The sequence below is a fragment of the Alligator sinensis genome, unplaced genomic scaffold (genome assembly GCF_000455745.1).
Source record: "Alligator sinensis unplaced genomic scaffold, ASM45574v1 scaffold4_1, whole genome shotgun sequence".
Classification (NCBI taxonomy): domain Eukaryota; kingdom Metazoa; phylum Chordata; order Crocodylia; family Alligatoridae; genus Alligator; species Alligator sinensis.
Genome location: NW_005841887.1, coordinates 2793523 through 2818534, shown reverse-complemented (window position 1 = coordinate 2818534; position 25012 = coordinate 2793523). Strand labels below are relative to the sequence as shown.

The window sequence follows — 25012 nt, the reverse complement described above, 5'->3', positions numbered from 1 at the left end:
GTTTCCTAGATCTAGGTCTCACTGCCTGTCTAAATGGCAGGATTTATTCCCATTTAATTATTTCTCTGCACCCTGGAAGTTAGAGGTGAAAGGTCTTGGTAGAGAAATGATGCTAGGTTGATTTTAGGCATTCTTTGCAGGAATACAAGTATCAGTGTACTGTACCAGCCAAGTGCTTTTAGTGTTGATAGAGCTATACCAGAAAAGTAGTGTTTTGTACTGGTATAACAACTCTCCCTCCCTCAGCAGCATTGTGTTTTGCACTGATATAGTATCCCTCCATCCAAAGCGAAACCACTAAAGGTGTGGGTTTTTTTTGCCAATATAACCACAATATACTACACTTCTGCTGCCTCAGCTTTCTTGGTGGAGATTCACAGGTCTTAACAGCCCTCACTGACATAGCTGCAGTCTGAGTGGGACGTGAAACTAGCAGTCAGGCTTTCTGCTTGGCATGCCTGCGTGCAAGTTTGAATCCAAGCTGAGCTCTGGGTAAGGCATGTGTTGCAAAGTGGGAAGTCCAGATCTGTGAATTTTCTTAACTTTAACCATTTTAAGTTCTGGCATGAAGAAAACAAGAAGTAAATATGGGAATTGGAGGAACAAGAACTAGAAAAGCACCTGGGGAAAGCAAGAACTAACTGTGCAAATAGAAGCCACATGTAGTTTTTAAAGAGAGGAAGGTAAACTTAAATTCATGAAGAATTCCATCACTTCCACCCTTAAATAAACTACTGTTGCCTCTTGCCAACAACAGGATTCATTGGGTCATCAAATATTGTGTGTCAACAGAGGTCTCTGACATATCCACCAGCACAGCAGTCGATTGCCGCCCTCATCATTCTGACTCACAGACGGGTATTACACACGGAAACATGTAGCAAGGCCTGGGCATAGGTAAAAACCAATGTAAGCCATGTTTAGATCATAAAAACCTGTAAGACATGCAGATTTCATAGTGGTGAGTGGGAAGTGTAGAGGGTGGTGAGTGTGAGTGTGGCGATGAGTATGGAGATATCATTCCCCAGAGGCAGATACTCCTGAATGACTTTCAAAAGTTGGATGTGACAACTTTAATATTCTGAATTGCTGCGGGAGATGTACCAAACCTTAGTCTTTAATGGAAATTTTGACTGAGTACAAATTAAGCAAAGACCTCATAGTCTAGCCTGAGAATTTTGACAGACCTCCCATCCCACATCCCATTAAGAAGCAAGATCAGAGAAAGCCCACGTAGGTATCTGCTAAAATAAGAAGACAGATACTGTTCATTATTTCCTTTATTGTAAATAGTGTAAGCAGCTTCATTTATATGACATAGTATTACAAAATGTAGTTCTCTCCCTTACTCTTCTTAGAATCAATGCTGCCTTTGTAATCAAACCTCCACAACGCTGCCTGGAGAGGCTTCCCTTTCTATGTTAATCCATATTATGGCGTAGAAGAAAGATGCTTGCAAGTTTTAACAATAAGCAAAGGAAAGCATTTCTTGAAAACTTATTTTTCTTTAAAGCAAAGTGGTTATAAACAAGCTGCAGTGTACTTAACTCACTGGCCATCCAACATGTTCTAGGCTTCATATTTATAGAGGTCTTTGAGAGAAAGCTGTCATCAGAAATAAAAGTTGCGGTCTCAGCCATGGCTCTGTATAACACATGCAGTAAGGATGGGAGCTGTGTGTTATGTACACAGATGGGAGAATTATTTGCAGTTCTTAAGCTTAATTGTTAACCACTTGCTGCCTGAGTGTTACTCTTGCTAGTATATGCACCTGCTTTATTTCTCGGTGGCATCTTATATCTGAAGATCTGGAAGTCCTTTTGAATATTATAAAAAGTAATCTCTCCAGAGAGCCACTATTCCTTTACTAGGTTGGGGAAGTAAGCGACGGGTTAAATGATTTGCCTGAGGTCACAAAGGAGGTTTCTGGTAGACCTGGGGACAGTGGTATATCTCTACACTCCTATTTTTGGCCTTTAACTTGTGACCATCCTTTTCTGGAATAACATGAGCTTTTTGGAGTATGAGGCAGGTTATTTGGAGAGCTATGAAGTACATGCACTGGCTGAGTATTTTATTCCTGATGTCTCTGCTTTTTTTGTAGCAGCTGAGTCTCTTGTGGCCAGGCAGTTGTTACCAATTTATGGAACAATTACATGCCTCATTGGTAAATATTATCAGGTAAAGAAGCCAAGATATAATGCAGAGTCCAAGAATTACGTTCCAGCCTGTACTATGTGCCATAATAGATATGCCACAAAATCATCAAAGATGGTTTCCATCAGAGTGCAGTTTGTAGTGCTTCTCTTAGTTGCATTCAACACCGGCATCCTCACCATGGTTGCAGTTGTGCTCACCCCAGGCAGGTTTAGTGCAGTCATATAGAGAGATTTCAGATCCATTACAGTTCACGTTATCGAGCCAAATCTTTCCAGAACCTGTTGGGAACACATGGTTAAAAATAAAAAAGTCAATAGCCATAAGCTGAAGGAGACAGAAACCTACAGCCCCCAGGGACAGCCTTAATGGTGAATGAGACAGTCCTTTAGTTCTGCAGTTTGCTTAGGACAACGCTAAGCTTCAAGGCATTGCCCAAGATGCAGGACCAGGTTGCTGCAGGAAGAGTCTTGGAAAGGAAATGTGACCGAGTCAGAATTCCCTCCCTGCTCTCAAGAGAAAATAACTCACTGCTGCCAAGTTCCGAATGCAGCACACATCTCATCTTGAACCACGTGGATGTCCTGTCTGGGGACAGCCACAACCCCAGCCATTTCTCCTTGTCCAGGAGAATGGGACCAGTGGTCTGGTAGAGGATACAATCTTCAGTGATCTGGGAACTGTAGTGCAAGTAACCCTTTGGAGGAGGAGAGAATGCTGTGTACAGACCACCGCCATGGTGAGTCAGTGCAAAGAGGGGAAGTGGCTTCCTCTTTGTGTACCTCTCGCTTCCCTTTGTGTCATCGTATGGGCAGGGAAGACTCCCATCATTTGCTACCAGTGACGGTGCTAAAAGGAATGCCTAATGAGCAGCTGAAAGTGCAGGGATGAGGGTAAACCATTGATCTGATAGGTGGAGATTTTAATTTTCTCTATGTTGCAGGAAGTCTCTTTTTTGTCATGCTTTGCGACATATATAGATATGATTTGCTTCCCTGGCTTTGGGCACCTTTACATTGAATTACTTGTCATTAATAAAAGGACACAGCCAAGACTATGCCGAGATTTAGGATGGGTGCTTTTAACTAAACTCTCCATATTTTAGCCAGGTTAGCAAAACCTGGCTGGAAATTTTGGAAGAGAAGCCTTTATAATATTACTGCAGTACTTCTGCATCGATCTTAGGCTAGAAGTAGGAAGTGCAGGGTCAGAAAAAAATATTTGTAAGAGGGGTGACCAGAAAGAGTTCAGTGAACTTTTGTGAACTTTGGAAGAGTTTGAGTTCAGGTTGTGAGAGACATTTGGGGACCAAGAGGGAAAAGGTCTCCATTTTAATTAGCTGGGTGAACCAACATAGAATCTCAGTCAGTCAAAGGGATGTAAAACCAGTATCTCTAGAAACCTGGCTTCTGTTAGTCATCCTTATATTTGAATAGCTTATAGCCAGTTGTCACATATGACTTACTATAAGTACATTACCTTTTGCCATCCTTGGCTAGAATAATCGCCTAGCAAAGGTTTCAATACTACACTCTCTTAAGCAGGATGCCTGTGGACCTTGCTAGTAGTGGAAGGGCTGGGACCATTGCTTCTATTTGGGGCAACTGGGTGGGAATTTTGACAATGGAAAAATGAAAGTACCTAGTAGTAAAGAGACAGAGAATATAAGAAAAAGTCTACAGTTGTTCTTCAAGGCAGCAAGACTGAAGAGCCCTCCACCACATGTGTGCGCAAAGATGTCAGGATTCACCAACAGAAAACGTGTACCGATTTTGTTCAAGCTTAGCATTGGGAAGAATTATGAGAGTTGCTACTATGAATAGCAAAAATCATGTACAACAAAAGTGGTCCCAACCTACTGGCATACTCTGGACTGAACTAATTCCAGATCCATATCTCCAGGTCTGTCTGGGGCAGGTGTGGATGGCATGAGGCCAGCACATGTGGTCTCCATATAGACTGAATGTAGGTTGCATTTCAAGGCCAGGTATTTAGCTGGCTATTTGCATGATTAATTATTAACTTACCTCCAGCTGCAGTAAAGGCTGCAGCTGCAGTGGTATATCCAAGCATTCTGCAGAACGCTTTTGCATCTTTGATGTCCCAGTCATCATCGCATATTGTTCCCCATTCTCCATTGTGGTTGATTTCAGCGCGGCCCCGATGACCTCCTCCACTGATTCTGACAGTGGAATGGGTTCTACCTGGAGGGTTAGAAAGTTAGGGTAATGACCCCAATTATAACACGTGACAACAGTGCATAAAGTAGAGAATTCAATAATGCAGATGAATGTTCATCTTCAAATAAACACAGCCACATAGAAAACAGGTTATGTCTAGCAAATATCATCTCAGTTCAGACCCCTGATTTTGCAAACACTTGCAAATATGGTTAACTTAAAAACCATGGTTAATTCCTTTTTGTCTTCAGTGAGATTATGCCCATATTTAAGGTAAGCATGAATGTATGGAATACAGATTAGACCTAATACTGTAGAATTGTAGTGCTGGAGAACAAGAAAAAGAAACCCCTTACCTCTGTCACCGGTGTCGCCTTTAGGGCCTTGGGGACCTGTTTAATTATTAAAGGAACAGAAATGCATTTGACATAATTTCAAGATAAAGGTAATAATCACAATCATTTGTCTTACAGCTGTGCAGTTAAGAGATACAAGCCTATAACCAAGCAAAACCTAGTCCCCTGTAGGATGAAATCCCTGATGTGGTTAATGTCTTGTGGCAGGATAGCAGCATGTTAAAAAAAGCAGGGGTATGCTATATGGCACTCTATCCTCAGTGAATTATCCTGATTAAAAGGTCTTCTGGTACTAAATCACAAAGAAATGTATTTTATTGGAGCCTTGTGAAGCTTGGGGGTGTCATACATAAGACAGTAGAAAGAATTAAGCTCGTTTATGATAAACTAGAATTGCTTCCAGACCAAAAGCACAGGTTCATTTTACCCAAAGCAGGGATCCCTGCATTGCCACTGAGACATCTGAATAATGTGGGCAGTGGTGTCTCACCAGCTATTGTTTGTGTAGACACACACGTGTGTGTGTGTGTGTGTGTGTGTGTGTATGCATGTGTGTGTACACCTGTGAATAAGACAGAGGGGGAACACCACCAGATCAGACACAGGGAAAGTAGAGAAAAGCCAAGGACATGGTTTCCTCAGACAGAGAGAGGACAGCCCTAAGAAAAGCCCTGAGAGAGAGCTTTTTTGAGGCAAAATGCTGACTGGCAGAAAGAGGCTTGAAGCTCCGAGCAAAGACACTGTCGCATGTTGTTTGCTTCCACGGGGAAACACGACTTTGTACAAGCCTTTGTAAATAAACAGGATTGTATCAAAGAAAAACCTGACCCCACGACCCGTTTCCTTTCTAAACTGCAACAACAAGCAAGATCCCCATTTTTGCTGAGCTACTTGGGTCCAAAGGAGAGATCATATGTATTTAAAAATGTAAAGCAAAAGGGAAGAGTGTAGATATTTAAAAATGATTGGAAAAGTAGTTTAAAAAAATAATCTAGATCATCTCAAAATGTTTGCCTTAGCATCCTGTGTAAAGCAAATTACTCCTTGTGAGCAAGTGGGAGCCTGGAAAGACAGACTTCATCTCCCCAGATGCCCATGACTCTTTTCAGGCTCCCCACATGCTCCCGAGGAGTAATTTGCTTTACACAGGATGTGTCTACACATGCAACGAATACAAAGTAATACAATCTGGAGTTTATTACTCTGAAGTTTATTGCTCCCAGGGCACGGTTTGAATGAGCTGCTTCCCCCCAGCTCAACATGCTGTGGAGGGGCTGGTTGGGGCATGAGGGCACTCCACTATGGGACTAGCTGGCAGGCAATCCCTGCACTAAAGCACCCTTTGCCCCAGTCAGCCAGGGCAGTGTCTACACATGCATTGCTGTGGAGTCAAAAACTCTGCAGCAGGATACTACTTGTAAATAGTACTATTAATTAGTAGGGCTGTGAGAAATTTCACTGGCTGTTTCATTTTGACGCTGTTTTGACTCATTTTGAGCTCGAAACAGCAAAATTGAAACGAAACGAAGGGCTTTGAAACAGCCTTGAAACAAAACGAGGCTAGTCGAAATGTTTCGAAACATTTCGAGTTTCGAAGCAGCCAGGTGGTGGGAGAAAGGGGAGAACTAGGGCTGCGCTCCCAGGAGCTCCGTAGCCCCATGTGGCTCAGCCAGGCGGGGAGCGCAGCCCTGGCTCTCCCCGCCTCCCATGGCCCAGCTGCGGGAAGCTGATAGCAGCACAGGGGAAGGGAACTGAGCCCAGGTTCAGTTCCCCTCCCCAGCCCTACGATCGAGCTGGGGAAGGCAACTCAGCCCAGCTGAGCTGAGCTCCCCTCCCCAGCACTACAATCTGGATGGGGAAAGGGACTGAGCCCAGCTGAGCTGAGTTCCTTTCCCCAGACTGATCATGGCGCTGGGGAGAGGAGCTGAGTAATCTGGCTCAGTTCCCTTCCCCAGCCCAATTGATCCCAGGCAGGATGAAGATTGAGCAATTGGGCTCAGTTCCCTTCCCCAGGACCCCGGTCCCAGGCGGCAGCACCCAGCTTCCCTCCCTCTTCTGGCAGGCAGATCAGAGGCCACAACCCCAGGAGGACTGGCACAGCCCCCGCAGCCCTCCCGGGGTTGCGGGCCCCCGATCTGCCTGCTGGATGACGGAGGCTGTTTTGAACGTCCCCATTATAGCCTATGGGCAAAACGTCGAAACAGCATCAACAAAACGAAATGGAACAGCAGTTTCAAATCAAACCGATTACTGTGGAGCTAGTCTAGTCTAGATAGTCTACAGTAGATGTGACCACTGTGCAGTGTCTTCTGTTTCTTTGTGCCAACTTGCTGGTGACCTGAGGGGTGTGAACTGAGACTCTCCCAAGTCCTTGCCTGCCTTGGACCAGTCCATGTCCTTCTGTTAGCAAACATGGAAGAGTGACCTAGGCAGACAAAGCAGCCTGGCACGGCACTCCTCCTCAGTTTGTTGCTGGTTATCTGAAGACAGAAAAAGATGTGTGAAATAGGTTCCTGTGCTGCATCATTGCCTTAATGTAGTGTCTGGAAGAAATATATGGACTCAGACGCAAGCAGCAAGTGAAATTTTCCTTGTAATGGCTGCACTAAAATATTCTCCTTTAAGAGGCAACTTTATGAAAGAAGGAGGCAGAGATGAGTGATGGTAAAAGGAAAGCTGTTGTGTCTACTTTAGAGCACTGTAGAAAATTGCTTAAGAATTCAGCATTATGGACAAAATACTGCTCCTGTGATCCTGGTATGGCCACAGTTGGCTACAAGTTGCTCTGAGTCATTTTTCCATTTATCAGTACATTTTTTCTGCCCAGTAGAACAATTCTGTCTTTTGTTTCTACCATTCAAGCTCTTTTTTAAGTTTAAAGTTGTCACTTTTGCCTTCATTACAAGAAAAGGCTTATATGTGGAGCAGGCCAAAGAACCTAGTACGTGCCACTTAATATGAGCTGTTATATTTTTAAAGCAAATGAAGAAGAATTTTATGGGAGTAAAGCTAAGGTTTGAATGCTGATGGTCACAAAAAATGGATAATGAGAATGATTGCTGTAAACAGTTATTGTTACTAAAATTAGGGAATCGTAATGATTTAGGTTCACAGTTTTCATGTTTTATTTGTGTGATGTGCAGTAGTGAGGGTAGAGATGACATAGTCATATCTTAAAAAAAAATCTAGTCTTACAATTTGCGAGCAGGGATATAAACTGGGATGAGATTTTTCTTTGTGTTTAGTTTGATGCATTGCTATCTTGAGCATGGGAGGTAGCATCAACAGTTTTAAGTGGCTTGGGTTTGTTTGGGGTAAGTTGGTGGTGGATCATATTCATAATGGAAGGCAAGCATGAAGCTGAATCAGAGACCAGTCTGTGTCCCGCTGTTATACCCACGTGTACAAAATGCAAAACATACCACCGGCTCATCAGAAGCCATGGCAACCAGTCTTACCAGTGCGTCCAGTGTCTCCTTTGGATCCTTTAATTCCTGGTTCACCTTTTGGGCCAGGACTTCCAACACTCCCTTGACTTCCTTTTTCACCACTGATTCCCTTCAAACCTAGGTGAAAAATACTGGGGAGTGAATATCTTTCTTTGGCTCCAAAGAAAAGAGCATGCTTGCCTTAAGAAAACAGCAAAATAGTCCATCTACAGTCCTTGACCGAGTAAATAACCAATTGCTCAGTAGGCGAAGTGCTTTACCTTGAATGCCATGATCTCCCTTTGTTCCTTTTGGTCCTAGAGGGCCTAGAATCATCAAAACCAAAATAAATTACTAGTTAAATCCCAGATTAGAATAAATAGGTTAGAATAATAAATAGATTAGAATATCTATTGTCTAATCAATTTTCAATTGTCTCAGAAGGGAAGGCATGCCAGTGAATGAATTATGGAAAAGGCATACGGTATATAAAAGGTAAAAACTAACTTAGCTAGTTTGGCCCAAAAATAAATAGATAAATCAAGCAAGCAAGCAAAGCAAACTTTCCATTCATGACATGCCAACATCACCAGAGTGCATTGCATGGAAACATGTCTGGGGAAATTCATTGTTCTTTCCAATAATCTTAAAGGATTACTCAGAGGTCTTTTTATGCTTTATAACAATGCTAAACAGGACACCTTTCTAGACACTCAAAAGGTCCTTGCCAGAGCCACATCAGTAAATGAACTTTCTTCAAGGCTGCCTGGGAGAGTTCGGTGCATGCCACAGCACGGGGGCACCTCTCGGTGACCCATGACTCCTTCCAGCAAATCTCCTTCTGTGTTGCTGTTGCTGAACTAGTTTGATTCTCCCTTTACATGCTATTCCATTGTCTCCTGTTTCTCCTTTTGCTCCTGTCTGTCTAGATTAGAAACATAATAAGGACTTATTTTGATAATACTGGATTACAATGGTTGACAGCTGTGTGTACCTGGTAGTCCAGGGAGCCCAGGTTGTCCTTTCTCCCCCTTCTGGCCATGTGCTCCATCCAAACCAGGACGTCCTGGTGAGCCAGACTCTCCTTTTAAACCTTAAAGTTGAAGAACAGCACCAAAAATGGTAAATTTAAAGGAGAAGAATCAAAGTGATCTGCAGTATCTCAGGTTGCTTCTCTGCTGATCCAAGTTTACCCCTATGCAGCATGAAGGCAAAATAAGGTCCATTGCTTCCAACCCAGAATCCTCACCTGCTCAGGGGAAATAATCCCACTACAGGCAAGGCTGCAGGGCATCCAGCCTGCAGATCATTTCTACTTTGGGGATCCTACAGAGCCCTACAGAATCTAGGCTGAATTCTGCCCTTTTTTGCATGCACATGATTCACATGACCTGTAATGGGACTGGGGTATATATGTGAAAGTAGGAGATACCTGCTCCCAAGGTATGTCTACACTGCAGTTTCTTCTGTAGTTATAGCTGGTTAGGTACTGGTATTAGTCTAATCACAGAGCTCAGCATGAACCGGCCACCAGCATGTGAACCAGCTTCTCTGAAGCATTGTGTAGCCCGTGATAAATTCTGTGCTGGCATGGCTGTCCTGCTACTGGTACCTGAGCTAGCTAACTTATAGCTAAATTTGGCCGTGTCTACTATACCACAGCCACCTTAATGACCGGTATCCTCCCCAACCCTCACACCCTTTTTCATGCACCATTGACATAGACTCACTCCATGGCAGGAATAGACCAGCTGTTAGCTATGAACAACGAATTTGCACACCAATTTGAGTAGTTCCTTGTGGAAGTATCCTTTAAAATGTAACTGGAATGAGGCTAGTAGGCTTCTATGGAAATTTCATAGGTTTATTTAGAAATTAGTAAGCCTACAGTTGTTAATAGAAGAAGACATCTTTTTTTATAGATTGTCTGGGCCATCTCACAAAATTTTATACGTGAAATAATTCTACTGCATAGTTCCCAAATCCTAGAGAGAAAATGGCATTGCAGCTTCCATAACAGCATGAAAACACTCCATCTATAAGCAACCACAGGGGAAATGTTCATAGACTGGAAACAACTACACAAACTTCAGTATTTCCAGGTGTGACCAGCCCAGCATGCCTTTCACTTCCACTAAACTAAATCAGGAGCAAATCCAAGGAAGTTCATGAAGTTAAACTGGCATAAAACTGATTCTTAGCAAAATCAGAGAGGGACTTCCATATCTCAATGACAAAATGAACCAGCCAGGCCAGAAATTTATATATGTATATAGGGGTGTATATCAGGATCTGGGGGAAAGTCTGTTCACCAGAGTGCCCCAAGGGATGACAAGGTCAAACGGTCACAAACTCCTCCACGACCGTTTTAGGCTGGACATAAAGAAAAACTTCTTTACTGTCTGAGCCCCCAAGGCCCAGAAGAGACTCCCCCGAGAGGCGGTGCAAGCACCTACTCTGGACTCTTTTAAGAAACATTTGGATGCTTATCTTGCTGAGATCGTTTGACCCCAGCTGACTTCCTGCCCCTGGGGCAGGGGGCTGGACTTGATGATCTTGCAAGGTCCCTTCCAGACCTAATGTCTATGAAATCTATGAAAGAAGAAATGAATTTAGAATTTGAAAAAAGGGGCCTTTGGTTCAACACGGTGTTATTTCAGTTTCATGCTGCTGCTTCTTTAGTGGAGTGAAACTGGTATCACACAAGGGTACATCAAGACTTACACAGGGACTTACTGGATGAAATGTTATAGCTTATATTATGGAGGACTTCAGGGGTCTCCTGCCTCTGAAATCTGTTACTATATAGAATAAAGATCCTTCCTTTTCCTCCTTATTTACTGAAATGCAGCCGCACTGGATTCAGTGGAACTACCCAGCAGATAGTTTGCAAGAGGAGAGTCAAGGCTAGGATCTGTAACCAGCACATCAGCTGTGGGGAGGGGATGGAGGGTCAAGGGAGAAAAGAGAGAATAAGACTGTCACTTTTCCTGATACTCTTCCTTGGGGATTGGGATAAATGAGGTTTCCTCGCTGATGGGTTTTTTCATTTAAATTAAACTTTAAGGGCTGGTTGACCTGTGCTGTAAATCAGCATAGCTCTATTGAAGTGGATTGGCTTAGCCCATTTACAGCAGCAAATGATTTCTTTTTCATTAAACAGGCCTTTAACAGACGTCAGGTTTATACACACAGGAAGAGCCATTTTTGCTTGCACAACCTACCTGCCTCTCCCTTCTGTCCAGGAAGGCCCTGTGTTCCTGCGCCGCCTTCAATACAACATGAATGTTAGTGCCAGCGAGACCTGTACCAGTTGTGAGACATGGCATCTCCCCTCCCCACTAGCAGTCCCACCACCCTGCTCCCCCACCCTCCACATTGGGCATTTTGCCCTGCTCACATACCACTGGAGCCTGGCTGGCCTGGGTTTCCCTTGCTTCCAGGAGCACCAATTGGTCCACTTGGCCCCATGTCTCCCTTCTCACCCATTTCACCTTTCCTTCCTTGTGGACCTGTTGAACAGTAGAATAGATAGAGTTACTGATTCATTTTTTGATCTTACTGGGCTTAGTGGATCTATCTTTGGCCTCAGTGGGATCAGGGTTTAGTTTGATTTCTGCATTTATAGATCTCCGGCATCTTCAATCGGCAACCAAGAGGCTCAGGATAGACAGTGAAAGTGGGGCTATACAATAGTTCAAAAGTGACTGCAACTCTGTTTTGCAGAATTCACAATTCTGCACTCATTTGTGCCCTTGATCTCCTTTGTGTTTCCTCTCTATCCTCTCTTCACTTTGTTCTCCCTATCCACATCTCGGACCAGGGTGGCGAATACCAATCTAATGCAAGTTACGCAAGAGAGACATGCTGCATAATTCTTCTGTTTAATTTACACAAAATTCTGGCTTAAAAGGGATATAAACCACTCAGAAACAGGCTTTACTACCACTAGAACTAACCAAATATACACATGCCTGTGCATATAAATTATATTACATTAGTTTATACCCTATAAATCCTGCTATAAACACGAACGTTAGGATCAGGGATATGCCGATAATTAAATACCTGCTGTTTTCATTACACGCACCTCTCTCCAAAAGAGACTATTAAAACTTATGGTGTGGAGTCAGCATTTTTGGAGGAGCCACCCTCCCTGGAGCAAGACACAAAATGGAATCCCTCAAATAAGACAAATTACCTTATTCATCCCGTTCCTTTATGGAGAAGTAACCCCTTGTTCAGAGCTAAAGCAAACCACTTGTCTAGAGAGAGTGCATTTTACAGTAGACAGAACAGGCTCACTGGCAAAGCAGGAAAGTTGGTTAAAATTATCTGGAGAACAGTAATCACATACATAATCTTACCTGCGGGGCCCATGTCTCCTTTATCTCCTCTCACGCCTTGTTCACCTTTTGCCCCGGCAAAGCCAGCATCTCCTTTGGTTCCCTTTTCACCCGGAGATCCATTTAAACCTGGATGGAAAATATCAGACTTCAGATGCCATGCTGGATCCAATACCGTGTCAGAGGACCGTTCCCACCTGCGATGCAGAGCAACGTACAAGTACATTCTGCTCTTGGGGTGAAACCACAGTGACTCCAATTAGACCAATTCAGTTATGCTTGAACTAGATGTGGGTCACTGATATCACTGACCCTAAGGATGTGCAATCAAATAGAACATCCTGCCTGGTCTCATTTACGATGTTTTATATAGGTTTCTCTGGTAACTTCAGTAGTGCGACTCCCGATTTACACAAGTGACTGAGAGCAAAATCAGAAGTCTTACTGTATGCCCCCAAGGAAATTATATTACAGAAGGAAAGCATTACCTTGGACACCTTGGCTTCCCTGTGCCCCCTTAGGTCCTTGTATTCCTGAAATCCCAACAGATATATATTAGTAAGTGTAATAAACAATAAAAATGGACCAATCAGATCACTGGTGTAAACAGGCAGATCCCCTAAACTGAAGTCAAATGGAGTTATGCCGGTTTACACTAGCTGAGGATCTGGCCAAATGTCTGTGAGCCAAATCCTGCTGTCCTTATTCACGCAGTGGGGATTTTTCTTGGAACAGCCCTCAGCTATAGGATTATAATACACATGAAATGAACCACAGGGCTTGGCCCGAGGTTATATTTCTTTGTTGTGCATCCTGCTGTGCAACAGGAAAGATAATGAATGGATGATTTTTAGAAAGCTTGCTTAGCATAAATGTAGCCAAGAACCACAGATGGGAGAGAGAGAGGGGCAGCAGGTTTTACATGACAAAGGACCAAATCTTGCCGCCTCCTGACTAGCTGTGAGGGCTCTTATGTATGAAACTGGTGTCCTCACGCTGCAGAAAGGTTTGGAGATCGGTGCTGGGGGTTGGAGTCAGAGAACACGTGGGTTCTTGATGTGCACGCTAGGAGACACCGAGGGAAAGAAGGGAAAGGACCTGACGGACTCGGTGTCTGTCGTTGCCCTAAACCGAGAAGGAAATTAGCAGCCAGGTGGGTACAACATTGTGAGTGGTGGGGGTATTCCTTTCATACAATGCATTAGCCCAGCTCTTTTGGGTTAAACAAAGCTTCCAGAATTTAGTCCTAAGGAAAGGACATTTCTTATTTTTACCAGTGGAAAATTAGGAATCCGGCATAGTGCGTTCCCAATTTAGTCCAGTGTCAATGAGGTCAGAATTTGGTCCGAACGCTGGTTCCCCAAAACCAGGAAATCTGGACTAGACAACTTCTGGTTACATCCTCATTTTAGTATGGGTCTTACAAGAAAGTGATGGATATAATCGTACTGTATCAGCCTGGCTCTTATGGTAGGACTCTCATCTCTGAGAAACAGTGTTCTGTTTGCACTCTCCTTTTACTGCACCGAGCCTATAAACCCCCATGGGAAGCATGCAGCTCTCTCCTACCTCGCTTGGTTTAACTGAGCTTTGTGCCATCAGGTCTTTACCTATATTATCTTACAGGAGGTGCTGCTACTCATCCTTCATTACCTGTTTCTCCTTTGTTTCCTTTTTCACCTGGAGGACCTGTGTTTCCTGGTATGCCTAAAATATAGAAGGCAAGATGTGGTCTGAGTATTAAGCAGCACAACATTTATACAGATAGGGAAAGGCTGGTAGATAGCTACCTGGTATTCCATGTTGTCCAGGTGAACCCGGTTCCCCTTTCAGAGCTGGGCCAGAAGATCCTGTGACACCTTTTTCTCCTGGTTGATGTTGAAAGTGCATTGGGGAGCAATAAAGCAATGACATTCATTTTTTGGTGAAGAACAAAACCACATCTTCCTTTCCCTGGCAGAGCTGAGTACTGGCCAGTTACAAACATGCAGCTGCAAAATCATATTAGACTTTACCTAGAAGTGATTGGAGTGAAATAGAGGTGGACGGTAGGGGCTCTCCAAGCTGTGCAGTGGGATGTGTTAAGGCAGGTTCAAAACAATGGCCAAAACCCTTCAAATCCACATGCATAAAATTGGGCACCCCAGGCTATTTGTAGGCATTGAAATTAAAGCGCTGAGAAATCTCTGAAAACTGGGGCCTTTTTATACCTGAAATATGCACATGGTCCCTGTTGCTGTATTGGCTCACAGAAAGTGGTAGGGTATGTACATCACTACAGCCCTTTGGACACAGAGGCTGCATCCAGACAAGCATGCATGTGCATATCCCCGGGGACAAATAGCAGCAGCACATAGTTGTGCCACCACAATTTGTCCCTGGCGAACACCCGTGCGTGCATGCTCTGGCATGCGGCAAGTTGCCCCGGGTGGGGTAGGGGAGGCTGGGGCCAGTACCTGGGCTGACTCTAGCAACCTTACATGGGGTCCTGGGAGCCTCCTGGGGCTCCAGTGGTGATGATCTTGCAGCAGGGAGTTTGGCTAGCATCTGGAGTATGGCTCCAGCTGGCCAGGCTCTGGTTTCAGGCAGTGAATGCTGCCTCCACGTGCACCATGCTACTTTATTCTAGTGTGGGTTTTTTTGACACCAGGATCTGCCAGTGTCAAACCCTCCCCCCAACCCTGCACTGCAAATTAGCAGCTCAGGGAATGCCTGCATGTGCCGTGTGTGCAGTGTGCATACTGCACGTGTGCTTGTGCATACTGAACGTGCCTAGAGAAGCTAAGTGGCTGGACTGAAGTCAAGCAAGAAGTCTGTGGCAGAGCAGAGAACTGAACCCTCTTTTCCTAAACCCTAGTTAGTGCTTGAACCACTGAGCCCTCCTTCTGATCACTGATATTATAATGCAAGATTGTTCCCCTCCATGCCTTACCTTTCTCTCCTTTTGCCCCAGGAAGTCCATCACCTACAATAGAAGAGAGTTATTCTTATGTTGCTCTGCTTTGCTCCAGTATGAAATAGGTCCTCCCCTCCTGAAATGCAGCGGTTCCTTGCTTACCCTTTGGCCCGGGTTCTCCTTTGCTTCCAGATGGTCCTTGATGGCCGATGTCTCCCTTCTGACCTAGAAGTGGGTTTGCCAAGTGGAAATACAAAGCTTCGGGCCAAATACAGGCTGCTTTTGATTTGAATGGGACTGGGATTTCGTCACATTCCAATGCATACCATGGGCTAGAGTCTCACTGGTGTAAACCAAGGTAACTTCACTGACTGTATATTACATACTGCTGATTTACACCAAGCAAGGTCCTGGCCTCATGTATTCTTCACTGCAGAGCCAATGCACTTGACGGATCATAGAGTGGAGAAAGGGAGGGGGACACACTTGGACACTGACCTGAATTCCCTTTTTCACCTTGAAGTCCTCTTTCCCCTATGGCACCTGGATTGAATGGAAGAAAAGCCATCGTTTCTGATAGACTGAGAGAATATCATGGAGAAACATTGCTCCTGTCATGCACAAAATTTTGGCATAAAATTTTTGGGTGTCGGTCTTGGGGAATTGAGAAGGGTGCAGTTACCATTACTATAGAAAAAGCAGGGTATTACTTTAAAACTCCATCCAAGTTAGCCTGTGGAAAACAACCTGAATATAAGGGAAATTTTAGAGCCCAGTCCTCAGCATGGTTGAGTGCTTGAAACTCCTGATGAAGCTAATGGGCCCAGCTGAGATGGCTCCTCTAGGTTCAACCCTAATTGAGAAGTAGCATGTGACTGCTCTTCTATGGGCACATCACAGCTCCTGACCAGTTCCTATCCTGGTTCAGGTAGGGAGAGGGAAGCAGTCTGCTACAGGCCCAGAGAAGGTGCAACTTGTTCCGCACATTGTGAATGGACCTTCTGGGGTGTGAGCAGAGGGGATGGAGTTGGGGTGCTACCAGCTCCTAACTGCTCCCCACCCGGTTGCTCTTGGTGGGGAGTATCCAGTGGGAAAACTCCATATGGTGCATCAAAGTCAAACTACTAGCAGGCCAAGCAAGAGGGGATCCAAGGCTCTTGGATAAAATCCAGCAGGTCCTTATGATTTTGCAGGATCAGTCATTAAATATGGTTACAAAATCTAATTCCAGATTCTTCACAGTGAAGTGGGAGGGAGGGAGGAGGAGAGCACAGGGGAGTTGCTTATTGCTCAAATATGTTCCTACCTGGAGGACCCGGATTTCCTTTGCTCCCAGGTGGCCCTGAAATGGATATTTAATATATATTTTTAAATGATCAGTGTTTAATAATTGATTCCAAATGATTTCATAGTATGCAAACCTGCAGCTAATAGAATTAATCTGCGAGTTGGAAACATCACCTTGGCTACTGGAGGAATGATCATGCTGGAGAGGCCTGAGCAAAGTTACAGAGTGCGTTGGCTGGTGGGAAGCGGGTGCTGGGAACCGCTCCATGCCCAGCAGAGAAGTGAGAGCAGGAAGGGGGTTTGGAGCTTGTGCTCCTGTGTCCATTCTATGGAGTAGGCAGGTAGAAGAGCGCACCACCTCAGTACCTAAACAGTGTTATACTCAAAGTCCTTGCCTTCTCCTGACACTCAGGAATGATGATTTAACATGAAGCACACCAATGTATAGCCCTCAGGCTTCCACAGAGCTGCCACTCCCTCCCATTGCTCCAGCTGCAGCAGCAGCTGGCAGTCTCTGGGTTCCCCCAGCTTCCACTTCCTGCCTCAGGGCCAGTGTGGGTGCAGCACGGGGCAGACTGTGGTGCCTGAGGAATGCATGTCTTGGGGTACCCGGGGGGAGCATGGCAGTGTGACCATGGTTGGGGAGCTGAGGTTGAGGCCAGGGTGACCATGAGAGTGGTGCAGTAGTGAGGCACTCGCATAGCCTGCAGCCTGGCTGGTTAGAAGTAGGACAGCCCTGAGTTAACATCCGTTTGCACACTATTAGCTAGTAGAAAAGGAAGCAATTAAATCTGGCATGGCTTGTTCATTAGCCTGACTCTGCACCATCCGTGGTACTCCTATAGTAAATAGTACCCTAGTCTTCAACATAGGTAGGTGCAGATGAAGACCTGAGGCAGGGAGACTAAGTGATGCGACCAAGGTCACTCAGGTAATGTGTAGCAGAGCAGGGAATTGGGCCAAGATCTTTCAAGCACTACATTAGCATGCTGATCCCAGGCCCACCCTTCCTGAATGCTTTGTTCTAGGGCTTGTTTTGCAACGTGTTTATTTGTGGTGCTTTATATAGGCAATAATTATTACAAGCACCAAGGATGGATGTGGCCTCTGGGGATCAGATTTGCTGGCCATGCATGTAGGCTGCTTTCCAGTGCACAAGGCAGCCTGTGATGCAGTATAGCTGTAGGCTTTCCCCTGCTTTGAGGTATTCTTGGAGGCACAGAGTCACCACCATGACTACAACCCCTCCTCCATACCTGGTGGGTACTCAGGACAAAGAGGACATGCTCATAGCACTTCTGTGTCCTAGCAACCCCCAGCTGTTGTCACAGTCTCTTGGGATGTGGTCACCTTTCACGTCATCATAAGCCACCTTCTCACTGGTTGAGGTCACAGGTGATCCTGGCAGGGTTTGAATGATGCAGAGGTGAAAGGACTTGCACAGCATTTCTCTGGGCAAAGCAGAGCTCTTGGGGCCAATTCCTTTGCTGGTGCAGGTCCGCAGTGCACCAGGCATTCTTGGGAGAAGTCTGCTTGTCTGTATTAGTACGGTGTTTAGTACCCTGTCCTCTTTCCTGCCTATGCAGGGGGTCGGACTCGATGATCTATTGAGGTCCCTTCCAACCCTAACATCTATGACTCTATGAATCTATTGCACCTGAGGGACTGATGATGATGATAAATTCACGTTACCACTGTGACCCTCATTTTTACCAGCTGCAAATCTGACCCATCCAATCAACTCCTGAAAGTCTTCTGGGAGGTAATTGCTGAGTTGTGCATTTCCCAGTGATGGAAATCTCTACCTGTTGTACTGCTTTGCACTGAGCTTTGCACCACAAACCACTGAAAAAAAGAGAAGGAGAAGAGAAGCAATACCTGCAATCCGTGTGATATTGCCCATCTTCATCATTAAGTTTTGATTGTTGACTTTAATGATGTTGATTTCTTTGGCTAAACTGTAGATTAATTTGTTTTCCCTTTTGAGGTACCGGGAATCAGATTTCCCCTCCAGGAATGTTTCGTTGTGGGAAGGGCTGGCTAGATGCTCTGACAAATATGAGTAGTCTTCTTCTGGAGGTTTATGCAAACCCTCCTCCATTTTAAACACTGTGGAAATGAAACAATTCAGCATAAAGAGCCACTCCCTGGTTATCTAGGAAATTCTTCCTATGCCGGTCAGTTCTCTTCTATTGAATAACATTGAGCTTCCTGTGAGAAATGCACTTCTTTCCTTTAGGATGGGGAGAGTTTTACTGTTTCAGGACTCTCCAGTCTATTTACATGGGCATTTATAGCATGCTTATCACTCTTGGATTGGGTATGATCAGATATACAGGGTCTTCATAAAGTCCTTGTACACTTTTAAACTTTAATAATTTACGCTGTAGGTATGATAGAAACAATCTGTAAAAGGCATTTAAAAGCAAATATATTTAAGTTTTAGGACAATTAGAGTACACAGTGCTAGACTTCAACATAACCACCATCCATCATGATACAGCGCTCAATCCGATCTTCCAACTCCTCGAAAACGTTTCCCAGTTGCTCTTGAGTTACTGCACTAATTGCAGTGATGATCCTAGCCCTATGTTCCACCAAAGAACATGGTTTTGACAAATAAACTACACTTTAACATGTCCCCATAAAAAGAAGTCCAACAACGACAGGTCAGGTGAAGGAGGTGGCCAAGCAATTGGTCCACCTCTGCCTATCCACTTCTCTGGGAAAACGTCATTTAGGAACTGTCATATATTCAGAGCATAGCGGCACGGAGCTCCATCTTATTTAAGAATAAATTTAATAGATTCATAGATTCATAGAAGTGGGGTCGGAAGTGACCTTGTAGATCATCTGATCCAACCCCCTGCCCTGGGCAGGAGAGAAAACCGGGCTCAAATGACCCCAGCCAGGTAGATGTCAAGCCTCCTCTTAAAGACCCCCAGGGTTGAAGCCAGCACCACTTCCCTTGCAAATTGGTTCCAGATCCTAGCCGCCCTGACTGTGAAGTAGTGCCTTCGGATGTCTAGTCTAAACCTACGCTCTAACAATTTGCGGCCGTTATTCCTTGTTACCCCGGGGGGCGCTCGGGGGAACAAGGTCTCTCCCAAACCCTGCTGGTCCCCCCTAGTGAGTTTATAGACAGTCACAAGGTCCCCCCTCAGCCTTCTCTTGTGAAGGCTGAACAGGTTAAGGTCCCGTAGCCTCTCATTGTAGGGTCTGCCCTGCTGTCCCCGGATCATGCGAGTGGCCCTCCTCTGTACCCTCTTGATGCTATCCACATCCCTCCTGAAGCGCGGCACCCAGAACTGGACACAGTACTCCAACTGCGGCCTGACCAGTGTTGCGTAGAGGGGGAGGATCACCTCCTTGGAACTGCTTGAGATGCATCTGTAGATGCACGGCAAGGTACAACTGCCCAAGTGCAGCACCCTGCACTTGTCAGTATTGAAGCCCATCCTATTTTCGTTAGCCCACCCCTGTAACCTGTCCAGGTCCTGCTGTAATCTGTCCTTCCCTACTAGTGTGCCCACCTCACCCCAAATCTTGGTGTTGTCAGCGAATTTGAACAGGCTGCTTTTCACCCCATCGTTCAAGTCACTAATGAAGAAATTGAACAGCGCAGGCCCAAGGACCGAGCCCTGGGGGACTCCACTACCCACTGCCCCCCAGGTCGAATATGACCCGTCTACCACCACCCTCTGAGTACGACCCTTCAGCCAATTTGCAGTCCATCTGACCGTGTAGGCATCAATGCCACAGTCACCTAGTTTTTTAATGAGGATGGGGTGGGAGACAGTGTCAAAGGCCTTGCTGAAGTCCAGAAAGACTACGTCCACGGTGATACCTGCATCCAATGCTTTTGTGACCTGATCGTAGAAGGCAATCAGGTTGGTCTGACAGGACCTGCCCCTAATGAAACTGTACTGGTTGCCCTTGAGCATCATCCCTGCTGCTGGCCCATCATAGATGTGCTACTTGATGATCTTCTCAAAGAGTTTCCCCAGGATTGAAGTAAGACTACTGGGCCTACAGTTGCCCGGGTCCTCCCTCTTCCCTTTTTTAAAGATGGGGACCACGCTGACTTTCTTCCAGTCAACTAGCACCTGGCCAGAGCACCACGAGCGCTCATAAAGCTGTGCCAGCGGCCCCGCAATGACCCCTGCCAATTTGTTATTACTTATGAAGTCTAGCATTGTGTACTCCAGTTGTCCTAAAACATTTGCTTTTAAATGCTGTTTACAGATTGTTTCAATCATACCTACAACCTAAGTTTATAAAGTTTAAAAGTACACAAGGACTTTATGTATATGACCAGATAGGAGTGTATCGTGTCAAATGCCTATCTGGAAGAAGACAGACTGTTTCCTACTCTCAGAGCATGCGGGATCCTTCGCTCGCATTCGGAAAGTTCCCCTGAGGAACTGCAGATGAGTGCACTTTGAGCTGTCTCTCTGCCCTTCTTCTGAAAGGGCTCAGCTCAGCTTCCTCCCATGAGAAATAAGCATGCACAAAGCCCTCCAGCTTGCAGCAGACTCTCCCCTTAGAGTCAGTCCGGGAGGAGTGAGCTCCCTTCTAGGAGCACTATTTATTGCTCTTGGAGATGCCCCTTCTGCCTGCCTATTTATCCCTGATCAACATGGTGTCTTAACTGGTGGAATGAAATGAAGAGCTTGAAGAGAGAAAGAAAATAAGAAAAGTGGGGGCAGGAGGGTAGAGGGGCACGTGGACTCTGGAGGGGTGCAGGGAGCAGTGGCATGGGGAACATATGGAGCTTGTGGCTTGGGGGAGACCTTGGTAGATGGGCAAATGTTGGGGGAAGCGGGACACAGTTCCTGGCATGAGGGAAAGCGTGAGGGTGCTGCAGAGACTCCCTGAAATAGAGGTGGAATGGGACACACGGAGATACTGCAGAGAGGGACGGAGGATGCAAAGAGCACTGAGTGTGTGCAAGGTGCAACCCACATAACCAACACAGTGTGCGGCCCTCTATAGTACTTTGCCACTCTGTACCTACTACAGTGTGTTTCTGCAGTCCCATCACCCACAGTGCCCTGATTTCTAGGTTACGACAAATGATCGTTGCAATTACCTTTATATGCCAACAGTCCTAGGCCTGCGGTTAACAAAAGCTGGTAGAGGATGAGTGCAGTCCAAGCACAGTATGAGGAAGTCTTTTTTCTGGTTGGTGGCTCTAAAATCCAATTGGAATAAAACAAGCATCTTTTTAGACCCTGTTCCCATGACTTCTGTTCGCTTACGGCACACTCATTTCTTTTGCTTTGCTATAGCTTGACTGATTTTATGTGAATGAAGCATTCATTTTGTTCTTGAAACGCAGAGTGGGGAGATCCCTGCGAGGAGAGTCTCACATAGGGTTTCTGGTGGAGCTCTTGTCTCATACAGAAGGAAGAAGAACCCCCGTGAGAAGCTTTCAGCTTTAAAAATGTGGTCATCAAAGCCCTGTTCTGTACAAAAGCCACTCTGCCCTGTCCACACATTTCTACTAACACTGAAAGCTCCAAGAACATGTATCAAAGGGTGTATTGCTCTTACATTTGCCTTGACATAGAGCATGCCTAACCCTAAAATTCATATCCCTGAATGTCCATTTAGCTCACAAAGAGTTCTCACTGGTTGGAGCTACCCCATCCCCGGTGCTCCTGAGACCTTCTCTTTTCAGCATGTCCTCCCACCTCCTCTCACTTGATGTGCCCAACCTAGAAATGAGGTGGGGAAGCCGTGCTAGGGGCACCCTCCACCCACCGCATGGCCTTGTTCTGGGTTTGGAGTGTGCGAGTGGGAATGAGGGCTTGAAAGCAACACTTCCCAGAAGTGTGGGGGCACCATGGAGATGTACCCTAAATAATGTGGCCCCTTTTGCCCTGAGCAGTTGTGCTTGTTCATTTTGTGGAAGGTGCTGGATGAGACGGAGACTCTGTCCATTTTGTTCTAGGAGGGAACTCACAGCTCTGAGGTCTTCCCCAACCTCAGCTCCCACTCTTAGTTTTGGGGGGTACCCGTGCTGAAATCCTGACTCCCTGAGACTTCCCTACATGGTCCTTCTGGGTCCATTTCAGTGTGCAGTCTCCTTCTCTGCTTGGGCTGTCTCTCATTTGCTTTTACTTTGGGCTATAACATCCTGTTTTATCTATCTATCTATCTATCTATCTATCTATCTAGCTATTTGTTTCCACAAACCAGCCAATAGTAATATTTATATGGACACATTGTGGAATTTTGTACAAAGAAAATGTACATTCCTTACATGTGTATGGTCCCAGATTCCTATTAAAAAGAGAGATATTAAAAGGAATCTGGGACCATACAAATGTAAGGAATGTACATTTTCTTTGTACAAAAATTCCACAATGTGTGGAATATATATATCAGATATTTATTAAGATATATACTATTATATAATATATGGATTATATGGGGAAAGATTTATATATATGTGTGTATATATATATATGTATATACACACACTCACAAAATACATTCCTTGTATTTGTATGGTCCCAGATTCCTTTTAATATCTCTCTTTTTAATAGGAATCTGGGACCATACAAATGTAAGGAATGTATTGTGTGTGTGTGTGGTTTGTTTAAATATATTTATATATATTATATATATACATACATACATACATATATATATATATATATAAATAGAAATATAATATCCAACCAGAGCATGGGATACATGCTTTTCTTCCTTAAAAAAAAGCAGTTTATATATACATTAAATTAAATTAATGAATAATAAGTAGGATGCTGGAAAGAAGAACAAATACAAACAGATTAATACAGATTCAAACATATTTTGAAAAGTAAAGGAAAAAATAAATAAACCACCGCTTGGGAAAATGTCAGCCTTTGTGGAGGGAAAGTATTTCATGGGTATCAATAAGTATCGCAAGCAAGTTGCCCTTTATTGAGTGCTGCAATATAATATAATGCTGAGTTTTAAAGAGTATACTTTGAAGAAAGACAATAATTTTAATTGAATTAATAGTGCAACTGGTTAAAGTATTTAGATTCAGCTGTACAGTTTCTGTTAGAATTTGTGATTTGAATATTGTAAGTATCTAAGACATTGAAATGTGTAACAATGGAAATATAATTAGGCTTTTTTAAATACACCAGGAGAGAGTGACAGCGTCGGCTGGAGAATAGCTGCTAATTGTTAGTTTTTGGCTGGAAGAAATATGCCCCGCGTACATCTCTTTATTAACATTCAGATACAAGTCTTAGCAAAAGAATAAAAAGGCAGTGGAAGTATCATAAGTATAGAATTTCATTTAATTTGCTGTTTTCTTCACAGATAGAGCAGAGTTATAAGATTTTAGCTTATTGAACAATGAAAAATACTTTACCATTGACTTCAAAGGAAGCGGTACAAGGTGAAGTAAACCACAGATTGCCTGAATCAGGGCATGTTTTCACATCACTTGAAAGTCCTTCTCTAGGTTCCATGGGAAAGTCTTTGTAGCTAACCTACAGTCCTGTCAGATTACAGATGCTGAGGAAATAAGGATCTTTCTGTTCATCTACTGTGTTTGTATGGCAGCTGAAATGCATTTCCTCTAAGCACAAATTCTCTAGACTTGCAGGACACTTCTGATGTAATATGGTCAGTTCCTCAAAAGCCATAAAACTTCAATGTTCAGCTTTTCTCTCATGCTTATTCAGGACAAAATCTGGATGGACTTTTATCTTGTTACATGAACTCCGTTCAGTGCTCACAGGAGTTCCTCGGCATCTTCTGGGGTTTGACCCAAAGCGGCCCATCCTGATCCAGAGTAGCCACGTTTAACAAGTAACCTGAATAAACCTCAACTGTACATGGACCTCAGATCTTGAGTCCTTCTGGTCTTTCAGGAGTGGGGAGGGGGTCCAGAATCCAAACTTAGATCCAAATTTGGCAGCTGGCACACGTAATGTATAATGGGGAGGGAAAGATTGCAGAGGGGCAGACAGGCGTGTCCTAATCAGGATTAAATCTTATGTCTGTCAGGTCCCCTGAGCTCTGTGTTACCATATGGCTGCATCCTTCCAAGTGCCCAGCTCTATGACCATGTGATGTCTAGGTTGAAGGGTCTCCCAGGAGAATGCTGAAGAGCTACTCCTTTCTTTTGTGACTTTGGACCACTTTTGGGGCAGTCTTTTCTTCCTTTTCTCCCCGCCACAATGCAGAACTAAGGCTTAATGCATATGCTAGTAAAAACCTGTCTGTCTGTGGGAGCCATGTGGACACTGGGGTACCCACCGGTGCTACCACTAAGCTGGTAGTGGCATCGATGTAAAATTCTTTAGTGCTGACCAAGCTGATCTATGTTCAGCATGACATTAACTCATAG

General features: G+C 44.6%; 1 protein-coding gene across 1 annotated transcript; it reads right to left on the bottom strand.

The window, feature by feature from the left end:
- Nucleotides 1–1272: 1272 nt before the first annotated feature.
- Nucleotides 1273–24214, bottom strand: MARCO (macrophage receptor with collagenous structure). The gene is made up of 19 exons (XM_006017919.2): nucleotides 24029–24214; nucleotides 21743–21844; nucleotides 18529–18759; nucleotides 16670–16705; nucleotides 15862–15906; nucleotides 15526–15588; nucleotides 15400–15432; nucleotides 14258–14335; nucleotides 14121–14174; nucleotides 12956–13000; nucleotides 12489–12596; nucleotides 11526–11633; nucleotides 11346–11390; nucleotides 9116–9214; nucleotides 8403–8447; nucleotides 8152–8259; nucleotides 4694–4729; nucleotides 4185–4361; nucleotides 1273–2438 (listed from the first exon to the last, which is right to left on the bottom strand). The coding sequence occupies exons 1-19, from the start codon at nucleotides 24126–24128 to the stop codon at nucleotides 2308–2310; spliced, it is 1644 nt and encodes a 547-aa protein (XP_006017981.1). The 5' UTR covers nucleotides 24129–24214; the 3' UTR covers nucleotides 1273–2307.
- Between the last annotated feature and the right edge of the window lie 798 nt (nucleotides 24215–25012).